Consider the following 24,976-nt stretch of genomic DNA (forward strand, 5'->3'; position numbering starts at 1 on the left):
ATTGTACAGTATGCATATTTAAGGGCACCACAAAGATGGAGTAGTGGTAGGTGGTGTTAAAATGATTGTGGGGGGCTGGTCTGGGAAAGAACTGCCAGTGCCAAATGTTTATGTCCTAATTATTTGTTATTTTATTACACTATTCTTGATTGGGGGTTATACAGGGAGAGAGCCACTCACTGTCTCATAATGCAGTACTCCATCATTACACTCTATCGTGAGATGTTGACCTCTGCCCTCCCAGTTTGTGAGAGTGAATGAAGTCAATGAGATACCTTGAAAGCTGAAGACAAATGGCCTGACACTGGGTAGAGCTTGTCAACGATTGTGTATGTGATTATATGCAGGATCATCATTAAAAGCAGCTTATTCAATCAGACTGAAAGAAGATTATTTAAGTGACTTAAATAGTACCCAGACAAAACCTGTGTTGTCATCTACATTATCACGACAAGCGTCCTTTCACAATTGACCCTTCACTAAGCCACGCCTGAATACACATCACATCGCAGTAAGTCTCGCTCTAACTAAGGTCCGACACCTTCATTGCTGTGTGTAAATGTTTACACATGGATAGAGGGATAGAGGGATGGTACCGTAGAGTAGGTCTATATTTTTTAATGAAGAAGAAAGACCTCTTCTCCTTTCCTCTCCTCCCCTCTGAGAGCTGACTAAGGCGGCTTGACTTCCCTCCTGTGAGACTAATCAAGCTCCTTCAGGCTAAACTGAGGGATATTGGGAATTATTAGAGGATCAATAGTAACACTTAAATCCCCTCTCTCACCCATCTATCTGAACGATGGTCAGCTTGCAACACCTTCAAAATGCCTTACGCTTGACACTCTCACACTTGTCCCCACACATTGTGAAGGCTGTTGTGACAGGTCTGACACCTTCATTGCTGCGCTCCATTGACTCTAATACAAAAGGAGTCGTTTTCTAACTTTTTTTGCTGTATTTTTCCAAGATATTGTCAAAGCTGTTCCTGGGGCACTAGTTATAGTCACTACCAAGAGAGGATGAAAGGAGAAGTACGATTTATTCACTTTCCAAAACCTAAAACAAATCCAGAAAAATGTATTTTGTGTATTGTTCCTAATGTAATGTAATGTTAGTTAGCTAACGCTAGCTAACTTACTACTGAATGTAATGTTATATAGCCCTACTGTCCTGCTTTTTAATGACTGTAATAGTGAATAGAGCCCTACCCAGCTGTACAGGAACAGTGTTGATCCTTAATATCGTTGTCCTCTGTCTCAATAGTCAGGAATAATGCGGTTGTTCATTTTTACTCTTTGATCTGTAGGGTTTAGCTTCTGTCTTTATTTTTTTCATGTCAGTTTGACAGCCTGAATACAACCTTCAAATGCACAGTGCAACTGCAAAACTGTCTGCTTCTTTCTGAGATCGCTTTTCCCAAAAATTAGACAATATTTCTCCAGAGTCAAGTAATAAACAGTGGCAGCGCCATGATAAAAATCCGACAGGTATGACAGTTTGTCGGACTTAGCAACAGTAACTAAGGGGGCGTGGATTAGTGAAGGGTCAATTACAGACTTCACTTAGACCTAAATTTATTTTAAATTCATTTATCTGATTTCTAATGCTGCTAATATGTTAGAATTATTTGTACTATACTCAGAATAATATTATGTGGCAGATATGTGAATATATATTCCTGTCCACAAGTGATTGGTTTGTGAAATGCCTCAGTCAAAGTTTAAAAAGAGTAATCTGGAATATTTCTCACACTCTTTTTGAGTGAAAACATTGCGCCGGGGCGTTATCAGCTGTTTATGCCAGTCAAATGGGATGCCTACATCCTTGTCACCGCTGCCCCTCCACAAAGCTTCTGCATTTCCATCTGAGGCACTGAAGATGGAATAATTTCCCCTAACTAGAGCAACATCTATAATCACTGATTACCACCTCTACAACCCCCTGTAATCAGCCACCGCCATCTTATCACAAAATACTGTGTGTGTTTTTGGGTGTGTATGTGAGTGTGTGTGTGCACGCTGCAGGGGAGGGCTCTGCTATACGTGTGTGCAGATGCGTACATGAATGATAATTGAGATTTTTTGTTAACCTTAAGAAGATGGGAAGACATGAGATCTGAAGCATGATGCTCCATGCGTGTTGCTTGTGTGTGCTGTTTCAAACGAAGCCTTTGGTGATGTATGAAAAATGATGATGTTGAACCCTGTGTTTGTGATAAGTTCTGGAGAGGTGGGTCATCAAACATCACACAGAACCAGGCACACCAACACAAACGTACACTCACATACACTACTGCCTCAAACTCACATCCACAGCTACTCACAGATCTGAGCAGATAGTCACACACACACACGCACAGATGCTTACAATAATACACACTGTTAGCTAATCACCAGGCAGTGTTCACCAAGCCAGCAAAGAGAGACCATGTATCTCCTCCTGGGTCAGTGATCTGTGTGAATTATAGATCACAGCTTTTCTATTCCAGGTTTTGCCCATGGGACACGCTCGGGCAGAGCGGGAGAGGGCATGATAGACACATACAGAGAGGAGATACCGGAGAGGAAGAGCCATTTTATAAAAATAGAACTTACGATTTCACACAACACACAACACACCTTTTTTAGCAGGTACACATGAACTTGCACTGTATTTTGTATGTTCTGCTGTTGCTAGATTCCTTGATTCTCAGAAGCAAAGCTGGATTACCAACTGGGCAAATTGGGCAACTGGCCTCGGTCTCCAGAAATCGAGGGGCCCTAAAAGCTCAAGGCTTTATGTATGTTGACTGGTTTGTGCTAATCTATTGATGTATGAACCACTGTGGTATGTACAGTGACAACTGACAAGATCCACTATAAGGTTAACCTGGCGAAGTTCAGAACACTTTGTTCTCCATTGTTCAGTTCCATTTCTTGGAAGCGGAGTTGTTTGGGCTTTTCCAGTTTTTAAAAACTGGCCAATAACATGCAGATAACATAGGAGGCAGGTGGGACTGTTGGGTTGTTGATTTCATTTCATTTCCCATTGATGCGGAGTACGAGTCAGGAATGTTGTTACTTTAGACGTGGTGGCTTTAATATTTATAACTTCAATTCTTTAAATTATCCTTTTTCTCAAATATTGTTTGTATGGTTTACTTTGATGCATACTGTTAGGATTGTTGCTCCAGTGGCATCATTACTCAATGATGCAAATCTAATCAAGCTAATCTAATTAGGTAGTCCAGGTGCATAAGCAGTCAAGCGTTTAACAGTTATGGTCAGCAATCACACACACACATGAACGAGCACTTACTGTATGCGTACAAGTATGTGAGCGCACACATCCTTCCATTTTTAACACCACTTTTCTAACATCACTGAAGGCAATTTCTGAACTTTGTTTGTTCATTGTATCGCTTCAAATAAATGTGCATAACTATGCGGAGAAAATATATCAGCATGCATCAATATGCCAAATAAATGGCATGCTGTGTCAAGAATCTAGCAGCATATTCCTATTTAATGACTAAGTGTCCATAATGAATTCATAATGGACACATAATGCACTTGTAATCTCTCCAAGAAAACTGTCAAAATTCATGTGTATCATTTCTGGTTTAGTTAGATCTGTATCCCACTTGTAATTGATTCTCAGCATGGTAGTCATTAGTGAGTCATCAGTGCCTCTTAAAATAAAATAGCAAATGAAAATGGTACCCCAAGTCTAAATTCTGTAATCATAGTATTTCTGTTGGTTGTGTTACATATAAATGTGTGTGTTTTATGCTCTGAGTGATGCTGTTGAAAACCATAACATACTGACCGGACTATTTCATACATGAGCCGACGAGGATGAGCCTCTTCTAATTCTGCGAGGCTGCATGTTTGAGTGTGGACACGTGTGTGCGTGAGTAAAAGCCACTGACTTTGATAATGGAAGTCAATACGGCCTGTGTGATTCTGCGTCTCGTGGGAGCGTTTGTCTTTGATTGGAGCGCAGCAGAGAATGGCTGACTGCACAGGAACCTTAATTGTCTCCTTGAATCACTGCACTGTGACTTCTGACAGTAAAGCTGACATGACCGACTGACTCCGCGCTCTCTGGAGTACGCATGTAGTCAATTATGGCCTGGCGTTTAATAGTGAGGTTTTCATGTGTTATTCTGGCATGTTACCATGTCTGAGCAGCATTTCGTCAAATGTGAAATATTAATGTAGAGCCCCAAAGTCAATTGTTTGCCAAGCTTCAACCCCCCTTAGTTAATGTTGCTGCACTTATGCAGTTTACAGGAATAGGCCTAATGGTGGCAGATATACCACCATTTCTCATTTCTAGCTAGTCACTGTCAATTGAAACTGTCACTAGCTAGTCAAACACAAGCAAAATGTTGGGTAAAACTCGTCAATCACGTTGTTCAACCCCCTCTTTATAATTTTGCTCTTGTGTTTTTGATTTTGGAAAGACAGAAACAACGGTGCATATGTTCAAACCCTTTAAATGCAATGAATTGGGCACACAGTTTGAGGAGAAATCCAAAGCTTAACAAGCCTGCTGTGCCTAGTTACGGTTGCTAAGCTATGATTGGACAGTCACAGTCCGGGGGAGGTGTTTTTAGTGAACAGTCAAATCCCTAAATAATTTAAAGGTGGCAGTGATAAGGTCATTACAGTTTAAAGCAGGAGCTTTAGTCCAGCATTCACAGATCTATCAGTGTAAATTCTGTTTCTGGATGGACATTGCAGCTGATATGACCATTTAAAACAGGTCTATGTTGATATCTTATGGATCAGTACACTTTGAGCTGAATTTATGTCTATGTGAATCAGTGTTGTTTTGAGTAGTGACTGAAGTCTTTATTGATTTCCATGCCTTTTTTGTCATAGTGCTGTTGTGTTTTTAGAGAAGGTGGATTCAGTCTGGTCTCCAGTTTTTCCCACGGATTCTGCAATGATATACAGTAAAACCCACAACACAACACTTTGAATTCCCCACGTGCCAGGCAAGATCAGACTCAAAAGTTTTTAAGGTTTACATCAGGCCTGACACAAACTTTAAATCACAGGAAGACTCGGAAAGAGAAAGGAGAGAGGAAGATGGCAGAAGAGAGTGTGAAACGTACTAGTCTGTTTTGGCTGCCTTGCATGCCGCCTGTCCACCTTGAGAATGCCTTCAACTGTCAAATGGATGCAAAGAAGGAACTGAGAGAGATATATGCTGGAAAATCCTTTCAGAGGAGTGGAGGGAAGAGAGCGAGAAACAGGAAAGCTGTGATGCGTGAAAGATATTTTATTCAAAATGAACTTCCTGCTGATGGACATTTTGGTATTAAAACCTCCGACAGAAGGACTCACTTTCAGATTTAAAGAAGGTTTTATAAATTACATTTGCACAATTGTACTCTTTTGTTTTCCCAGGTTTATGAGAGAGGAACCAACGTGGAGCAGTTTGTGACCCGTTTCCTGCTGAAGGAATCAGCCAATCAGATCCAATCTCTCCTGAGCTCTGTAGAGAGTGCCGTGGACGCCATTGATGAGCAGCACAGCCAGTCAGGGTGAGCCAGTCAGGGTTTCACTGTGCCAGGCTGTTATGTATGAATATGTGTGTGTGTGTGTGTGTGTGTGTGTTCAGGACTGCGTCTCAAGCACAAATCCTTTCTGGTCAAGACATCTCTGTCTCTCTCTCTCTCTCTCTCTGTCTCTCTCTCTTTCAGTCATCTACCTGCCAAGGTGAGCCCGCGGATGTCAGAGAGGCGCAATGAAAACACCGTCCCTGACTATCCCCCTAACAACAGAGTCAGTGCCAGGGAGGCTGTCAGGACCATCAACACTGCTTCAGGTGACAAACACACACACATACACACACCTACACACTGCAGCAACTCCACTGAATTTGTGGTTGGAGGCCAATCCGTCATGTACTTGTATGATTAGCCTTATATCCACAGCCTTTAGTTAGGGGAAGGCACGCTTGGTGAATAGAAATCAAACTCAGCAGTTTTTCATCAAATGTACTGAAATACACACACACACACACACACACACACATACACACAAAAGTGATTTATTCTCCATTGTAAAACACCTCAATCTGCCACCCACACAGGTGTGTTGCAGTTTTCCTACAGCAGACTGGGCAGCACAGATAAATGGGTGGAGACAAGAGGAGACAGGGTTTAGAGAAGTGAAGTGGGGATAAGGAGAGGAGGAAGATGAAGATGAGGGGACAAAAAATGGTGAGAAGGCAGTGGTCAAACCCATGAGTGTGAATATGAGACCAGTCAGCTCTTAACACTTAAAATCTGCTATGTAGTGCTGTTGTATGGCGTGTGCGCGTGGGTGTGTGTGTGTGCGTGTTACAGAAGCTAAAACACACAAAATGATTGAGACTGGTGATTCTCTGAGGATGTGCAGGACCCTCATTAGTCTTTCTCTCTCTCACTTTTACATTTCGCCCTCTCTATTTTACTGTTACGTTTTTCTCTCTCACTCTCTCTGTCTCACTCTCTCTTCCTCCACCAGCTGGTAGTTAACACTGCAGCGCACGCTCTCCTTGACACTTTGCACCCACTCGAACAAATTGCTCGCTGAAGAAGTGACACTTCAAATGTTGTTGAGATACGGCATCACTTTATCGCAACGCAAACTTCACAGAAGAAGAGTCAAACAAAAAATACAGTTGAGTCAAGGCTTAGGGAGATGAAAGCCTCAGAGGGGCAGAGCAAAACATAATCAATCTCTCCTCCGATGTTGTTATTGACAAGTGTCAGTCAAAGGTGTTAAGTGCTATTGTTTCGGGGTCAGTATGTCATGTTGCCCATGGACAGCAGGTTAGAACAGTCAAAGGCTAATCCTTGACAACTTAAATTTAGCCTGAAAAATACCACGCTGTGATAAACATTAAAGTCTAAAAAGTCTAAACAGATTGTTCAGAACAACTTTTCAGACAGCATCATCGGTTCACGGCTACGTGTGTTGTTACTGATTGCTCAATAAATTTAAAGGTGCTATGTACAGTTTTCTTGTAAAGAAAGAAAGTTGTGTTCCTCAACAAAATGCATAGTGTGTTGCCTTAATAAATGTGTTGAATACATTTCCTTCCACATAAAACAATCGCAAAGCCGTTTGTTTTACAGCATTTTGAATTCTGCATTGCTTACATTTATGTTTCTTCACTGCCTTTGTTTGTGCAGTGCTACATTTCTTGGCACTAACTGCTGATCAGAGGAAAAGTGTGAAACCTACAACAGGATGTAAATCGTGCCGTCCATATGCTCGTGCACATGAATGTCTGTCCCCTTGCACATTCAGGGGGGTTAATACATTGCTCTATAGAAGAAACTCCACAGGGAACCTTGGCTCTGTATTTTTATATGTAAAGATGTAAATGTAAAACACATTTCCATGTTTTGTTATGATTACAGTAAAAGTAGACTCAATAATCGTTAGATTTTTAATTATATGAAATCATTATAATTGTCTAATTTGGTAGACCATGTTTTTTCACATCAACTACAAATCGTCTCCACTTTACTCTATGAGCATCAGCCTGGCAGGGAGTCAATCACAGTTAACATTTTGTTGTTTCGTTATCCTCGAGTGGTAATGCAGCTGATGGCAGGTAGTGTCTGGAAACTCTCCTTGTTGGTGTGTTCATATAAATGTCCCTATTCTTCTTGAGATTAGTTTGTCTCATTTCTTTTGTTGTAATGTAAATAATGATGCAAATCATGCTACAGTATTCTGCAGGTTTTCACCTAACAGAGTAAAAATTAGATTAGAACAAAAAATACCTTCAAACCCAAATCAGAAAACATTAAAATCGAAAAGGCGCCTGATGCTTCTGTGACTATGGAGCAAACAGGCACAATCAATAGAGTTTTTGTCATTATTGATTTAGCGAGTGATCAGTAGAGCAGAAATGGATCTTGTTTATTTTAATAAACAAAGTGTTCGATGTAGAGCTGCAACAATTTGTCGATTATCAATAATGCAAATAATTGTTAGTTGCAACCCTATAGGTGATCCTCACATTGCATGAGGACACAGAAAACCACAGCAACTCCTGCGACAGGTCACATGAAGTATTTGTCACTGTTACAACATACACATTATATACATACCAAGCCAGTTGTGTGTGACTTCACTCATTTTAGCACAGACCTGAAAATAAATCACAAATAGCTTTCCAAGATTTATTTGCCTTAACAGGATATTGTGATTTATGGTGTCACTGATGCAGTCACCTCATTTTTTATAAACCTTTGTGTATCTTGGCATAATGTACACACAAAGATTCCAACAATGCTGTCAAATTGGATGAGGCATGGCAGTGATTGCTCTTTATTTTATACACCAAGCCTTGTTTCTGACAGCATGCTGCCAAAGAACAGTTTACTCTTTATCCTGTCTCTAAAAATACATCCTCATAAATGATACACACTTTGCTACTGTTTTATCACTGTAGCAGTGAATATTCAAGTGTGCAAATCACCACTGAATATACACTGTCTATGGTTAACACATAAATGAATGGCTAATGCTATAAATCCACACATTGGTTGTTAATGAAAATCTTAGTTTTAAAATAATTTTTTACATGTTCACTCAGGGGAATAGTGACATTTTGGGGAGATAACTCTTTATTTGCTTTCTTGCTGACAGTTAGATGAGAAGATCGATATCAATCTCATGTCTGTACGCTAAATATGAAGCTAAAACCCCAGCCAATTAGTTTAGCTTAGCTTAGTATAAAGACTGGAAACGGGGAAACAGCTAGCCTGACTCTGACCAAACAAGTGCCTCTGAAGCTAGGGTGATCAGACATCCCCGTTTTTGGTGGCCTGTCCCCGTCTGGAGCTATCCCAGGAAATGTCCCCGTTTTAACTGTGTATTAATCATAGACTGTATTAGCTGTTGACAGATGTGGCCAGAAAGACTGGACAAGAGAGCATACAGGTGTCATGAAGTGATCGTCCGCCGAAAACTGATCGCCGTCCGCGGGAGCGCGCGCAGCATGTTAAAGCTGTATCACCCAATCTCTTTACATCTACAGCTGCTTTTATCTGGATCAAACTGACAGAACGTGCAAATAAACATGACACAAAACAAACTTTATGTCCGTGGTAATAGCAAATGTATGTCTTTGTGATACTTTAAGGTTTGTTTTAACGGAATATTCACAATTGTAGCATAAGGCTAAGTGTTTTTAGCGTAACCAGGCATAACATTTAGGTGATTATAGCCAATAATAGAAGCCTGTTGTTGCCGATGGATTATGTGTATGGTAGGCCTCTGTCTAATATCCTTCTTTATATTTGGAAAACGGAATGAAGCCTATAATTAACATGACTTACTGCTGAATTGTATTTAAAATAAAGACATGATCTCTTTTGCAATCATCCTTATGTCTTATGACTATTGCTATGTACCAACCAATCCAGTAACCTACTTTTTACCCCTTAAAATACCTTTAAATGGCCAAAACATCACATAAAATGCCGTATTCTACTTGCCAGAAAGTGATTGTGGCCTCTACTTGTTGACTGAAAGGTAATTTCTGCCTCAAAATGATGATTGATTTAATTCAGAAGAGTTATATTTGGCAGATTATAAAACCAAAATTGGCCCCGTTTTATTTCATATATAATAACATTATGTTTTTTAATAACAAACTGACCACTAAACCAAAAATGTTCCCTGTTTTCATTTCAGAAATCTGGTCACCTTATCTAAAGCTCACAAATTAACATGTTGAATGGCAACAACTGTAAACTTGTAAAACAACTATTTCTTGGCCGCACGCAGTAACTAAGACCATAAAAGCACAACATGACATTTTTACACAACAGAAAATATGTTAATTACTGGGATTTAGAGGTGTCGGTAGGCAGATTTTGACACCTTTGTTTTTCAGTTTTTGTGCTAAGCTTAGCCAAATGGCAACTAGCTGTAGCTTCACATGTATTGCACAGACATAAGAGGAGTATACTTTTTTTCATTTCACTTAATGTTGAGCAAAGTGACAGTAGAACTGCTTAGTGTTTTATAACTTGATGTTATAGGTACATTTTACACATCTTTTCAACCAGCTTTTCAACCAGGACGTATTGGAAATTATGACATTTACATAATGACAACACAAGGATTAGGGTCCTTGTTGGCTGCTTTATACTTTGAAGCTGGCAGCTAATTATTGATTAACCTGGGCAAGAAAAGAGACATTTTGTTACCCCAGGATACATGACCCACATACAGATGTGTTGATAGAGACGATATGAGCAAGAGATGACCCAGGCCACTGATAGTGACATAGTGGCCTATAAAACAAAACCTAAGTGCTGCTGGGTAATAAAGAAGCCTCCAGTGAAAACTGTATGGTCTTGGACCCTTCCAAATGCAACAACATATCACGTGGGCACCCTAATGGAAAAATACATATAGTTTACTTAGAAAATGCCATAAACAACTTAAACCACTGCAGAAACCTAATAAATAAATAAAACAAAATAAATAAATAAAAACTCAGTTATATCTGTGGACTTAAGATCATCTGACTTAAATAATACATCTTTTGCATTCAACCTATTTAAAAAGTTTTTAAAAAGTAATTTTTGTGATTAGAAAGCTTCTCTGGTAAACCAGTGGAGTTATGAACAGAGTCAACAGTAAAAGCAAAAACTTACTGCATTTTGGCTTAGTTCATCTCAGTTTGGTCTGCTTTTTATTCCTTCTGTTGCTCATTGACAGGGAATGTTGAAAGCCCTGTTCAAAGTGCATATTATATATAATTCTGTGGCTACTAAATGAAATAACTCTTCTGGCAGAAAAACTATTTCAATAAATACAGAATTTCAGAAAGGTTTCACCAAAAAAGTGCATGACACTAAAGAAGAGCACTAAAGAAGTGAGACCGTCATCCAATTATAGATACTGTCTACAGATGATACATCTGCCTCAACACAAACGTCTCCCTTAATGAGGATAGAACACTGTTTGTGCTGAGCATTGAAAATAAGCCAACCACATATGGTCTCATTATGAAGAAATGATTGTAGGTTATGTACAGTTCATTCTATACACAAAAATGTAATCATTGCTGCTTGTTTGCACACCAGCTTTTCTTGGTCACTTATTTTTCAGTCTCAGGCATAAAATTGCAGAAAGAATGACATGAGTAACACTCAAACGTTTTGTCTCAGTGAAAAGTTTCTCTAAGTGCTTCATTTCCAGTGCTGCATAGAAGAAGAATTGATTCATGTTGATGACAAAGACAGCCACTTAGACTGACTTTCAGTGTCCAAACATCTGTCACCTGTCAGCAGAGTGTATCCCGGGATATATGGTGTGTCAGGAAAGGCCACTGAGTTATGTACTGCAGAAAATATCTATTCTGTGAAGTTAACAGAAAATTAGAAGTAATGGTTTGGGTGAGATTTACCGGTGGTTCATAATAGAATGCTGTCTTGGTTCAAACTGGTCACCTCCTGTGCGTCATCTGTTCAGCTCTTGATGGGCACTCCAAAACCTCAGAGTTGGCAGGTTCATCTGCAACAGCACTGGTACCCCTCTGAAGTTCAGTTCCTTGCTTCAGGGCGGAACAGCGAGACAGATGGTTTTATCCAGGAGATGGACAAGTTCAACATCAGCCCTAACAAGCACTGCATTTTCACTGTGCAATAAAACGTCACATGAAAGTCATTTACTCCTCGTTTCAGTAAAACATAGCGTGAGGCAGCTCTCAGAGACAGTGGTGTGAGTGTCTCATGAACAGCTATTCACCATCAGAATGGCTGGACAATGGCTGTTGCTGGAGGATAATGCACTGCTTGATTGCAGCATTTGCCTGCTGCTTTGGGAATTTCAAACCGGAGCATTTCCGGTCATTGTACAGCCTCCAAGTTCTGATGAAGACATTTAGTAACACTGAACCAAACTGCCATGGCCTGTTTTATGTCTGCAGCAACATTAAACATGTTTTTGTCATTTTTGCAATAACCCAGACTGCAAAGGTCACTGCACAGTAGGTTTTAGTGCACAGACATGTCATGAAGGAGGGTCAGCATATGATGAAGGAGATGATAAAGGTGTTCCAGCAACTCATTCAGCGCACTGACTGGCACGGCAGTCGATTCAGAAGGGGAGCGTTTTGCTGTTGTTGACTTGCACAGATTTTGTTGTTTTGGTATCAGTGTGATTTGCCTTTGACTATTGTGCTTATAGCATGGTTAAGTAGGCTCTGTAGATAAATCGTTTCTTTTTTAGTCTGTTGTGTTAATTGTGTTTATTTTTGACATACGATGCACAGGTTTTTGAAAATTGACCGGATTCTCTATGCCGTTTCTGTGTCTGACTTCCTGCCCGGTTCGATCTGCTCTGTACAGCTTGACGTGGCTTCCGTCGCTCCGCCAAGCATCTTCTGAAATGCACTGCGGCGCATCTGGTGGAATCATTGTCTAGAAAGGCCACGATCAGCTCCAGCAGCCGTGCCCAGATTCCAGCAGTAAGGCTAAAACACTTTACTTGGAACCCCTCATGTAGCATTAATGCAGTTAAAGCAGTATAATAATACTTAATATTGAATACATTATAACACACTGAAATGTAGTTGACAGCAAATAAAGACATTTTAAAATTATTACTAACATATTTATCAACAACTAAAACGTGAAGAGTATGCAAATGTATAAACTGCTAGCCAATGGCATGTGGCACTGGAAGGTTATTGGGCTCAGAAATGGTGACAAAAATTATATATATATATATTTATCTACATACTCATTTTTATCTGGAGCTTTCAGCTGCGCCTTGAAGCCTTCATCAGTTAATCGAGTTGGCCTAGTTGTCATGGAAGAAGAAAGCATGTATTTCTAAATAAATGAATACTTGTATTATAAATATAATTACACTATGCACTTCCTTAATTAACACAGTAAATTAATATAATTCATATCTTATTTTCTATTATTTATAATTATACATCAGTTTGCTCAGCTTCAGAGTTAGCATTAGCACTCGCCTGTTAGCTTGCTCAGCTGTTTTTTGGATGACTTGGGGTTGTTCCGACACAGGAAAGACTCACCAGTCTGTGTGGAATAACATTTTTCTCTGTGGAAGGATGCTTTTCTCTGTACATATAAGCACCTGAGACGGTCCACAGTAGGACTGTGTAAGCAGGTGTTCTGGAGGATTGCTAATATTAACGGTCTGCACAGGGGAACTTATACTGTAATTGTTGAATAAATACATTGATTAAGTATAAGTGTACCCCGCGACCCTGTACGCAGGATAAGCGGTTGACGATGAATGGATGGATGGAAGTATAACTGTACATTAATAAACACTTATGCTGACATCTACACTGTAGTCTGTTATAAGCAGTTTATTCATTCCTCTTATGGAAGTGTTACCACTGAAATCAAAGCAAGGTCAAATGGCTGTCATGATTATAAGAAAGGTTTCTTTTCAGTTCCCTGGCACATTGGATGAAATGTTCCAAAACCTGGTCAATACTTTCCCACAGGTGCCTTAAAACGTATTTTTACTTTGATAAATCCTGATTCCAAAACAAGGCAAAGATGGAAAAGCCGCTTTTAGTGCTTTTTGTCAATCTCACACTTTTTTACCCCAACCTTATGTCTTATGTCTTCCCTTTTTCTTGTCTCTCAGTTTTTCTCCCCCTTCTCTTTTATACTGTGGGCTGACAGCTGAGGACCTTGATGTCAACTGCGCTTTGTCTTGAGTCAGGACAAGTTGATTGATTAATGACTCCCAAATCCTCTCACTTCTCTCTCCCTGTCCTACTGCCCATCCTCATGTATGAATTACTCCTGGACTCCTGAGTCAGTGCTTCACTCCCTCATTGTTCTCCTCCTCTCATACACACATAGGAGACGCCTTGAATTTTTCTTATCTTACCCTTTCACGTCATGATAGCATATCGAGAGGTGTGTGTGTACGCGGTGTGTTTTCACTGCGAATTGATCAGAGAGTCTCTGCAGAAAACCTGACAGAGAGGGGAGGGAAAGCAAAAGGAGCGGAAGAGACAACGCAGTGAGTGGGAGACAACTGGGGTAAGAGACAAAGAGTGAGGAAAAGAGTAAGAGGGGGAAATAGAATAAGAGCGCTAAAAATATCCACCACCACCTTAAAGTCAAGCATCCATTGCTATATTATTGGTGTATGCAACATTTTCATATCTCCTTTAAGTGCATCTGGCACTTTACTGACAAATTCTAATTGTAAATGAGCTGCAGTTCATTTTTCAGTGCTTTTCTCAATACACTCACAGACACAGGTCAAAGTGTGTGTGTGTGTGTGTGTGTGTGTGTGTGTGTGTGTGTGTTCATGTACATACATACTGTAGGAATGTGTGTAGAAAATACAGAAGTAGATTGTGTGACCGATTATCCATATGTTTCATTTCATGTTTCACAGACATTTTCCTGTGAGGCCTTATTTGACCGTTCAGCAAGCCGTAGTTACTGTACAGCTGTCAAGCTTTCGCATTGCATGGCACATTACAATGATTCCGTGATAACGGTGGCAGATTTACCACACACAGTTAGTAGCTATTTTTGAAACAATGGGTCATTGATTTCAGACAGAGGTAGACAAAAGCAGCTACTCATTTCTAGATGGCAACCGTTCATTTTGCCAGCTGAAATGTATACTGACATTACACTACAACATGCAACAAAACCCTGAAAAGGGCTTTGATGGCTACATACATCAGCCAACTCTGTGCCCAAAGACTGAGGCTAAACTTCACTGGCTCACCAGTTGATGATAATGATGATGAAAATACAGCATTGTTCTTGTACTGCAGTGTCGAGCAAGTTAGTACTAATATTAATAAAGTCTGTAAGTATGATAAAAAAACATTTCATTACTTAACCCTGTTTAGCTGCTTATCATGTAGGACATAATTACTCATGTTTTATTATCAAACAGTTTGCTTTAATTTTTAACATAACAAGAGAAAATGCATTTAGCATGAGGACTTATAAGAAAACGCAACGCTCCAGTAACGAGAAGAACGAAGCTGCTAACGTCCCCTTAAATATAGCATCCGGTGTCAACCTGTGATAATAATGTGCTCCTTAGTCTTGGAAGTAAAGCTCAGTTCTACTGGATACTGTATAAAACATGTGCATATTTCACAGTATATTTTATATAACAGCTCTTGTATGCAGAAGTCTTTGAGTACACATGTGTTTTGTGTGCATCTATGAGTGCACACCCAGCTGTGCCTGACAATATGTATCTGTAATGGAGAACAGAATGAAGCTGCCATATGTTTTCCTGCCTCTTTCTGTCTACTGAAACAGTCTTTGAAAGTAGGAAATTAATTGTAGCTGGTAATTGATCCCAATAAGATACAGTATAGCACACTGTTCTTTTTTTGTAAAAATCCATGCTACTCTATTTTGTGTCATTCAACTTGTATTCGGTTCAGCTTTAATATTTTGTATCCTCTAGATTTCTGTCAGCTCCTAACGGCGCAATAAAATCTGCTGTGGAGAAAGATATCTTACATTTAACAATTACAATATAATAAAAAGCTGCTATTTAGTATCACACATCTTACCATCTAGAGAAACTCAAATTTCAACAGGAGAAAGTTCAAAAATAAATTACACTCAATAAAAGACGAACAGAAGTGAACAAGACAGAACAAATGTTTGTGAACCTTTCAGTCGCATAATTTGAGAGACAGTGTCAGACATGTCAACACATTCAAATACCGGCTGAAACAGAATGGAAAGTTAAATTAGGTGAATGTGGAAGAACTCAAATGGGTTTAATTGAGGAGAAAGTCAATAGAGACCTCCCTCCCCTCACCCTGCTGCTAGATTCGAAGGCTGTAATTCCTCACACACTTCTATAATTGACCAGGACACTTATTTTCTAAGTACATCGAAATGACCAGTGGGCTTTTATCTCTAACTGTCTCCATGGTTACAGACTATGGTTTAGTGAGTGTGTGTTTAGGGCAAAGGGAGGTAGCTCCTAATTGACTGGCAGTTAAAGCTTTTAATGAAGTGTGGGCAGCCAGCTCTCCAATTAGCTGTGAGGGGGCCATCGGGATGAAAAGAGGACAGCAGCTCAGGAGAGAGTAGAGGACGGCGGGGGGCAAAGGGAGGAGAAGAGGAAGGAACCCCAGGGAGGAGAGAGAATCATAGGGCGCAAGAAGGTGAAAAGTGAGGTGAATGAGAGGGAAACAACATGTTTTCTCAGTGTTCATTAGTGTTAGGCCTCTTTCACAGCTTTTTTTAGTCATACCAACACTCACAAATAAGCAACCGTCATCAACAAAGACAGCGAGGAGCAAAAGGAATTGTGGTCTGCATTACACCCTTCACTATGGGAGTCAGGTCAAGGTCCAGTATGCAATATTTATTCTAACTACATACACAGCGGGTCCCGGCATGGAGCACATGGAAGTCACTAAGCTGAATACATACGAACAAGAAGGAAGAAGGAAGAAGTAGTAGTAATAGTAGTAGTAGTAGTCTAGCACCACTAGATGCCACTAAAACTTACACACTGAACCTTTAGGCCCCGATCAAAGAGAAAGGGCTTTGCAGGTTCGAAAACGCGAGGTGCACAGCAATGGCTTTTTTGGTTGAATTTGGAAAAGAGCAGTGCGCTGTGTTTTTTTCATGTTGCTAGGCAACCACCAAATCAGCTGTCCTGTCAGTCTTATCAAAGATCTGTAATCTTTGGTTTGCCGCTAAGTAATAACTGTCATGTTAGCAGAAACTTGATCACAACTCACAGGTCTGTGTCTTTTGTTGCTAAAAACATCCATACATCCATCGACAACCGCTTATCCTGCGTACAGGGTCGCGGGGGGCTGGAGCCAATCCCAGCTGACATTGGGCGAAAGGTGGGGTACACCCTGGACAGGTCGCCAGTCCATCGCAGGGCCACACATAGACAAACAACCACTCACACTCACATTCACACCTAAGGACAATTTTAGAGACACCAATTAACCTAGCCTGCATGTCTTTGGATGGTGGGAGGAAGCCGGAGCACCCGGAGAGAACCCACGCAGACATGGGGAGAACATTCAAACTCCACACAGAAAGGCCGGGAGTTTGAACCAACAACCTTCTTGCTGTGAGGCGACAGTGCTAACCACTGTGCCGACCTGCTAAAAACATCTGCTTCAAAAAAAAATAGACAACGGAGGGCGCTTACTCTGGCACTGTTTGAGGGTGAGAGGTGTACAAACACGCAGGAGACAGGGAAACGGAGATCCGGGTGGGGAGACACCGCTGGTAGTACCACCAGCTGGTCCTGTAGCGTCGTCTTAATGATGGTCGGTTCAAGGCTTATTTTAGGATGAGTCGAGGACAGTTTGTTGCTGTCTCCGGACAATCCAAGCAACTGTAAACTTCCATCAGCACTACTTAGGGCCTCTCCATTCATTCAGCATTTTAATACCAGGACACTGCAATCACCAAAACACACTGTGTATTCTTGAGCTCTAGCAACATCTTGACAACACCATGAAAACATTTGAAAAGCCAGTTGTTTATTGTTTGCATCCATGTTTGCTTGCTAGTAGTCTTCTTCTTCCATGCCTTTTTGGATTGCATTGCTACATTTCTTGGCATGTTACTGCCACTGACGCCTGTTCAGCAGTAAAGCATGAAGCCAAGGCCATGAATTTTGTATTGGGTCGCCCCCATGCTCATACAGAGGAGTAAGATGCAAGGGGTCAGCAACATCTTCTTCACAACAAGAGCTGATTTTTTATTTTTTTTTACAGAAATCACTCTACTTCTGCTTATAATTAATTATATGCTGTGTTCAGTTATCTATTGATACAGAGTTATTAAAAAGTTTCAGTGCAAATTAGCACTTCTAACCCATTGGAGGTGCTTCATTCTAAAAAGTAGAAATATTCTGCCAAGACCAAAGCTAAGTACTTAGAGCCCAGTATAGCTGGGTATTCAAAAATCACACCATAATAAGAGCCAATTAAACAGAGCATCTCAAAGGAGCTGGCTTCCCGTCTGTCTATTTTTTTACTATCTTTGAACAGACGAGATTCCTTCCAATAAACAGATATAATTGCCTATTTATCAGCCTCTTTGGAACTCCCACTTTACATTAAATATTAATGATGAAACAATGGAAATAAATAGAAAACATGATGAGAAGGAAAGAGCAAAGTGTAGTATCATGTGGTCCAATAATGCGACTGACATGTGTCAATGTCTCAACATGTCTCAAATATTGAAGATGTACAGAGAAATGCATGATACCCAGTTCCAGTGTAATTCAATATGTATAATAACATATTTTATATAAATATATTTTAAATAAATGTAATCCAGCTGCATCAGATCTAGTCTCAAACCAGAAACAAATAAATGCAAGTTAATGTGTATTCCTACTCATTCATTCAGTGTATTTATACTGTGTGCATTTGTGTGTGTTGCAGGTGCGGTAGAGGTGAGGAAAGAAGGCCTGGAGGCTCAGATCAATCGCCTGGCTGAACTAATCGGACGACTGGAGAATAAGGTAAGGTATACTTTAAATACGGGTGCACACATACACACACAAAGAAACTTGTTTTAGTAATTTAGAAAGATATTACATTGACTAACAGTCATTCCCTGGAGATTTATCCTAAACATAACAACTACATGCCTAACCCCAAACTTTTAGCCCAGGGCCCTGTTCTACGATGCAGGATTTGCCTTCAACGAGGTAAACTCTGAATTCTCAGTCCTATGACGGTGGTTCACTTCTGTACCGGGTATGTTGCCTTGGTAACTTATGGTCAGCCGCTAACCTGCTCTGGAGCAAATGACATCACCGTGCGTAGAAGATCCCACAGACTGTTTTATAGGCTGCTTTGTTTTCCCGCAACATTATATTATCTATCTATATTATCTATCTATCTATATCATTATATTAGACACTAAAGCCTTGTACTTTTAAGATATGACAGTAAGCCTAATCACCGCTTTGAAATATATTTCTATAGTCATTTTTTTTTTTGCTCCCAAGTGCATTTCAAACATCCTGGTGTTGCCATTGAAAGAAATGGTTTCACTTTTCTATCATAATAGACTAAATATTATGAGCATATATTTTTGGATTCAAGTTAAGTTTAATATAAATTTATTTAGTGCTCAGTGCTAAAATTGTCTTACACGTCATAAGAATACATCTAAGCAACACACTACTTTAATGGAAGACATCTGTAGGTTCATTATCTACTTGTGATACTAAAAGCTTGTTAACTTACACATTCACACAGTCTGTCATTTTTTGCCAGCTGTCTTTTCTGCATTAGGCAGCTGCAGCTGTGTTGCTTTTAGGCTGGATCTGGTTTTTAACTTGTTCATATTTGTCTAATATTGTAGTTTGCACCTCATTCGTACAATCTCCGCTCTACTGCCAGTAGACTTGTCCATGTTTGTGATTGGTCATCTGCTGCTAACACCGCCTTTTTATGTGAACACGCTCATGGCTGGATTGGGAAACCATGGGTTGACTTACTGAGTTGATATCAAGCGTCATGTGACCGCTTAGCGCGATCGTGATTGTTTCATTCGATGTGACGGGTATTCATTACCATGAACACATGTGGTTTATTTTGAGTCAATGACACATATGCTGTCATGCTGCTGTAAAAACTCAAAAGCGAATCAACTGTGTAATAGTCCCCTGGTGAAAATAATCAACAAATACACAATTTCCTCCTATTTTAATAACATTTGCTAAAAACTACATTTGCCAGATGTTTTAGTAAATTACAGAGCCATTTTTAAATATCCGTTGTTGTTAACCTTTTTGGCTTGTTACACTTTATATGTGAGTATTTTGACAGAGCCCTGTCACATGCAACTGCTGGTACACAGAGGAGGAAACATCATTAACGTACATCAAATGTATATAAATTTATGTAGTCTTTATATATAAATTAAAGAATATAACTGAACATGGACTAAATGCATTTTGTGTAAAAGGGTTAAATGTTCTGCAGAGAAAGAATTACATAGTGATGATAAATAACTGAGTTCAACCACACTTCAACCAAGAGAAACAGATGGACCGTAAACTCTGTTGCACTGTTGGTTGCTCCTTTTATTTTTAGCCCTACTCATCATTTAGACCACTAGACCTCCTCTATCATCTACAAACAGCACAAGCCAGTGATCTTGTCGTCACACTCAAATCTTTCACCAAGTTGTCAGCATGTGGAGGAATTGTAAGTTTGGACAATTGTTCAATGCCAGCATAATAAAGGTCTGCAGAGGACAGGAGGACAAGAGAAAGGAAAAATGGAGACAAAGGAAGACGCAGGGGGTTGATGAGGAGGTGAAGGAGGTGGTTGGATAAGGAGTTAATTAACGCTGTGATGGAGAGAGGGAGTGGATGAAGAAAGAGATGGAGGAGGCAATTAAAAGGCCCGTTGTCCAAACTATCGCAATGTATTTTTTTCCACACTTCCTCTGTGTTGTAGCTGCTCTCTCTAGTCCCAGACGCCTCTTTGTCCTCCTTCCTCCCTTCCTGCATCTTTACATCTATAATTCCTCATTTCCTCCCCTCTTCCTCAGTCCTCTTTGTCTCTCTGTTCGTCTGCATTGGATGCGTCTCGTCCACTACTGAACATGTTAAGGCTAATGGAGCCCCAGCAGACTCAGCTGTCTTTGGAAAAGCGGGCCACTGTATGTAAGAATAACTAAACCCAATGAACTGCCGGGGGGGGCAGGTTGTGGGAAGAGAGAGAGAAGAGGGAATTACATAAAGAAAATCGAAAATGAGAAGAAGCATAAAAGAAGATCTGTGTTTGGAAACGACCTTTAGCCCTTCACGCTAGATGCTAATTTAACATACTTCTAGCAAATTGCCCAAGTTTAAGTAGAATTGTTTTGCTGATATAAGTGACCTCCATTTAAGAAGAAATGACTGAAACACCTTCCACTAAAGAATCATTCAATAATCACCTGTGACCCTGAAACCCTCCTGAGAGCCCATTACTCTGCTCAGAGGCGTGTTTACAGTGACTGTGGCACAAAGGCACATCTTCTCACGGATGACTAAACACAGTGGAGTGTGATATTTACCTGTTTAGACAGAAATGAAGACGGGAACTCCTTAGGAAGGATTTTTCACATTTAGTGTTAGTGTGTTTCTTTCTAAAAGTAGGCAGAATTGAATTGAAGCTTGAAAATTGCACAAAGGGAAAAGAAATGACAGTGACATTGCTTTAATTTATCCATTCTTTCTTCACTTCCAAAACAGTTTCTTTATAGTCATGTCAGCTCCCAACATTGTCCCAGTAACAAACCAATAAAGTGAAAATGAATAAGAGTAAAATAATAGGTTAAATCAAGCTTTAGATTACAGCCCACACACGTGCAATTACAATGCTTTTTTAGTATCAATAAGATTCATGCTGGATATCTACACTGGGACAAATATGCAATTATAAGATAAGAAGACAAGAGGTCAGGCAGTTAGGGGGGTAACTACTCAATAAACTGTACAGTAAGTATTAATTACAGTAGTTTTGTAATTGGGTAATAAGGCAGAAAAAATGGGGTAAACAAGTTAATAATTTAAATAAATGAGTCCCAATAATGCAATGAAATTTCATGATATACTCACAAAAAACAAAGAAATAATTTTGATGAAGCATTTTTGAAACAAAGATACATCTGATTAGATTAGCTTTTCATTTCATCATATAATCAGATCATACATAAGGATACTCCAGCCAGAACCTGTGGACAAAGAAAATTGAAAATGTATGAATATTTACAGTAGGAAAATGGAAAATGTTACTCAGGTGAGCACCTTGTCCATTAATTGTATGGTTAATGGACATTCTGTCCATTGTCATTTTGCACCTGAGAAAGACACTGAACCTCATATTGCTAATTATTAAGTTGCTTTGGACAAAAACCTTTCCCAAATCCCACAGTTTTTCTCAATTGCGAAAATACATTTCTTGAAATTATGCCTCTCTTTCTCGAAACTCTAAACACAAATCCACAACTTCTCACCCAATTCCCCAAACATCCTATTTTCAGGTTAAATTCTCTCCACTCAAAACCATTCAATCTTCTCCAAACTTTGCCCTCAGAAACACACACACTACCACACAGTCTTACACACTGGTTAAATTCAAAACAATACTAAAAAAACTGGTTATTAGTAATGTTGCATGTGGTTCTCCCCCTCAGAAACATTTTCACATGATAAACACAACAAAAGGAATAACAAATGTAAACATTTGTACATTTTTAATTGCTTAGTGTACTGTACAGTACAACACACCAAACAACAAATTATTCTGCCCCAGCGTCCTGTCTTTGGTCTGGAACAGGCCAGAGATTCTCGTCCTCCTCCTCCACCTCCTCCTCTTCCTCTCCCTACTACTCTTCCTCTTCCTCTCTGGTGTCCTCGACCTCTTCCTTCACATTTCGCTGGATCTGTTGTTCCAAAACTGAATGAACTGACTCTGGCCCTTTTATCTATCTATTGAAGCTTCTGATTGGTGTGTTATCAGTTATGACTCTTTGTGTTTCAACCTGGGTAGTTTTCTAAATGGCCACATGGTGTAGGCAATGATAAATGAAGGGATTTGTGTGTAGAGTATGGGGAAATGGGTCTGCTTTTTGAAAAATGGAGTTATGAAATGTGAAAAGCCTGGTTATAGTGTTTAAGCAATTGAGAAAAACTGTAATATTACACATTAATAAGTCCAATCACTCAGTAGTGTTTCCTTCAGAGTGAATGTAGGTATGTAAGTCAAATTTGGATCAGTCAGCTGAGGGTTTTTTTTAATCCAGTCCTACCTTTAAAGGAATAGCTTGACATTTTGTGAAATGACACAGGAGAAAATAAATCCTACATGTCTTGAGTTTAGATTCAAAGCACTGGCAACACCAGAATGACTTCATTGAGCATTTTGGTCCTAAATGAAGATACTTTCTTTTTCCAAATATAAAATCCATCCAAGAAGGAAATAAAGTAAAATAACTTAAAGTAGCTTATTTCAACACAGTTCTGTCCTACTTTTATGTGCAAGGTTGCAGCATTTTCATATGACTTTCCACATTGGTGAAAGATTTTCTTTGTGAAAAGAAGAAATTACCTTAAAAGTTAACCTTCCAGTGACAGCAGAGAATAACACTGTACATAGAAAAAAAAAAATAGGTCACCAACCCTTAATGTTGGAAAGTGTGTTTTCAGAGCGATCAGAGCAAATAAAAGCTAGTGAATAGACCTCTTCTGCTGGGTTACATTTTCAGAAGACCATACTGCAGTAATCATATCAGACCAAAACATGGCCTTGAGGAGGAGTATTGAATGTGGCTTTGTCTCTTAGTCTCTGTTTGGCACGGTATTACCTGCATGGATCTCAGTATTAAGACTGCGCAGGGGTCTGGAAAAGGAAATGATATTATCACACTGCGTCAGAGTGAATCATGAGTTGTTTACCGAATGAATAATAAGCCAGCTACACACTGAGTGATGTGGTGCCTGGCGAGATGAAAATAGTGCCTTGTGTTGGCACCACTGTTCTGTGATACCACACTGGAAATCCTGTTACCTGCAAAACCTCCTCCCATTGGCAAGTTCATGTTGCCTCTGTTGCTCTGCCTCACTTTCAGATTCTCTACTGAATCTACTCTCCCCTGGGAGTTTTTTTCTTCTTTTGGTTACAAAATACCATTATTTATTGCTCTGTGTGCCGCTGACAAGAAAATGTGTTTCTCCCCTGGAAAAGTCAGTCTCAGAATGATAGCCTTTGATTGTAGCTGCACTTCTGGTGTAGGTGATGCTGAGGCTGAATACTGACTGTGATGCAGCTCTTTTTTCATCAGAATAATGTAATGCTGCCTGTTGAACTTTAACCACACAATCCTGTGTTTAGTAGATCTTGAAACTCAAAGTGACTTTACAATTGCTATATATGTCAGAGGTCGCACACCTCTGGAGCAACGAGGGGTTAAGTGTCTTGCACATGGACACATTGGTGCATGTATCGCAGTGGGAATCGAACCAATATCAAAGGCCTGTGTCTTATCCACTGTTCCACTGCCACCCCAATGGCAATCTTTACTTAACTGCACTGTGTTTGTCCACCTCCGCCTGCTAGAGCTGCAGTGCTGCTTTCCTTAATGACAGCTGGCTACGCTGCAAGCATTTTTAGACAAACGTGTAAATGTGAGTAATTATTTTGTTACACTGGTCATTGACTTTGCCTTTACCCAAAGGCTGCTGGGTAAACTGCGAAACTGTAGACCTGCAGACAGTCTTCCCCTCTCAAGTCTTTTATGTGCAACAACCAACAACACACAGCACCTTCCATTTCAGTCCAGCTGTGCCCAGACTGAGACGCATTAAGCTCAAATCATTCATCCCAGACCTCAGTATGTTTCCGGTAGCTTTACAGTACGTGTGTGTGTGTAGGTGTAGTTGTGTGTGTATATGTGTGTGTGTGTGTGTGTAGGTGTGTGTGTGTGTGTGTGTGTGTGTGTCTCACCTGCCCACTGTGCAAGACCCCACTGCCTTGACTTTCCCTGCTGCGTTTGGTTAAAATCTCAGTTACCCTGCAAGCGATGCAGACACTATTCATTCACAGCAGCAACAGTGATACTCATCAGTCACCTTGGTAACAGAAACCCGCAGCGCTTACTGTGATTTATTAGAACAAGTTTATACAACTCTGACACAAGCTTTGAGAGAAAAGGAGAAAACTAAAATCCAATTATTGTCATCATCACACACAGACACACATAAACACACCGTACCATTAGCCCGCCTGGTTTTACTAATGTCTGAAGAGTGAATTTGTGTCCCCTTCGCTTTTAGCCTTTCTAAAACCTAAAAATGAAAATGCAAATGTGTAAGAAATTGATTACATAGTTTACTTCAACATAAAGGTGTAAACATTATCATGTCTGGCTAACCTACAGTACAGCGATTTTTTTTCCTCCTAGGATGGCGAA

At 39.9% G+C, this 24,976-nt stretch overlaps 1 protein-coding gene across 1 annotated transcript in view; it reads left to right on the forward strand.

Annotated features, from left to right (window-relative positions):
- Positions 1 to 24,976, forward strand: part of necab2 (N-terminal EF-hand calcium binding protein 2) — a 137,318-nt gene that overhangs the window by 71,645 nt on the left and 40,697 nt on the right. Inside the window, exons 6-8 of the mRNA XM_046038371.1 lie at positions 5,400 to 5,536; positions 5,696 to 5,820; positions 18,442 to 18,521. Coding sequence (XP_045894327.1) covers positions 5,400 to 5,536; positions 5,696 to 5,820; positions 18,442 to 18,521 — 342 coding nt within the window. The remainder of the gene's footprint in view (positions 1 to 5,399; positions 5,537 to 5,695; positions 5,821 to 18,441; positions 18,522 to 24,976) is intronic.

Source organism: Micropterus dolomieu, linkage group LG22, assembly GCF_021292245.1.
Source record: "Micropterus dolomieu isolate WLL.071019.BEF.003 ecotype Adirondacks linkage group LG22, ASM2129224v1, whole genome shotgun sequence".
NCBI lineage: Eukaryota > Metazoa > Chordata > Actinopteri > Centrarchiformes > Centrarchidae > Micropterus > Micropterus dolomieu.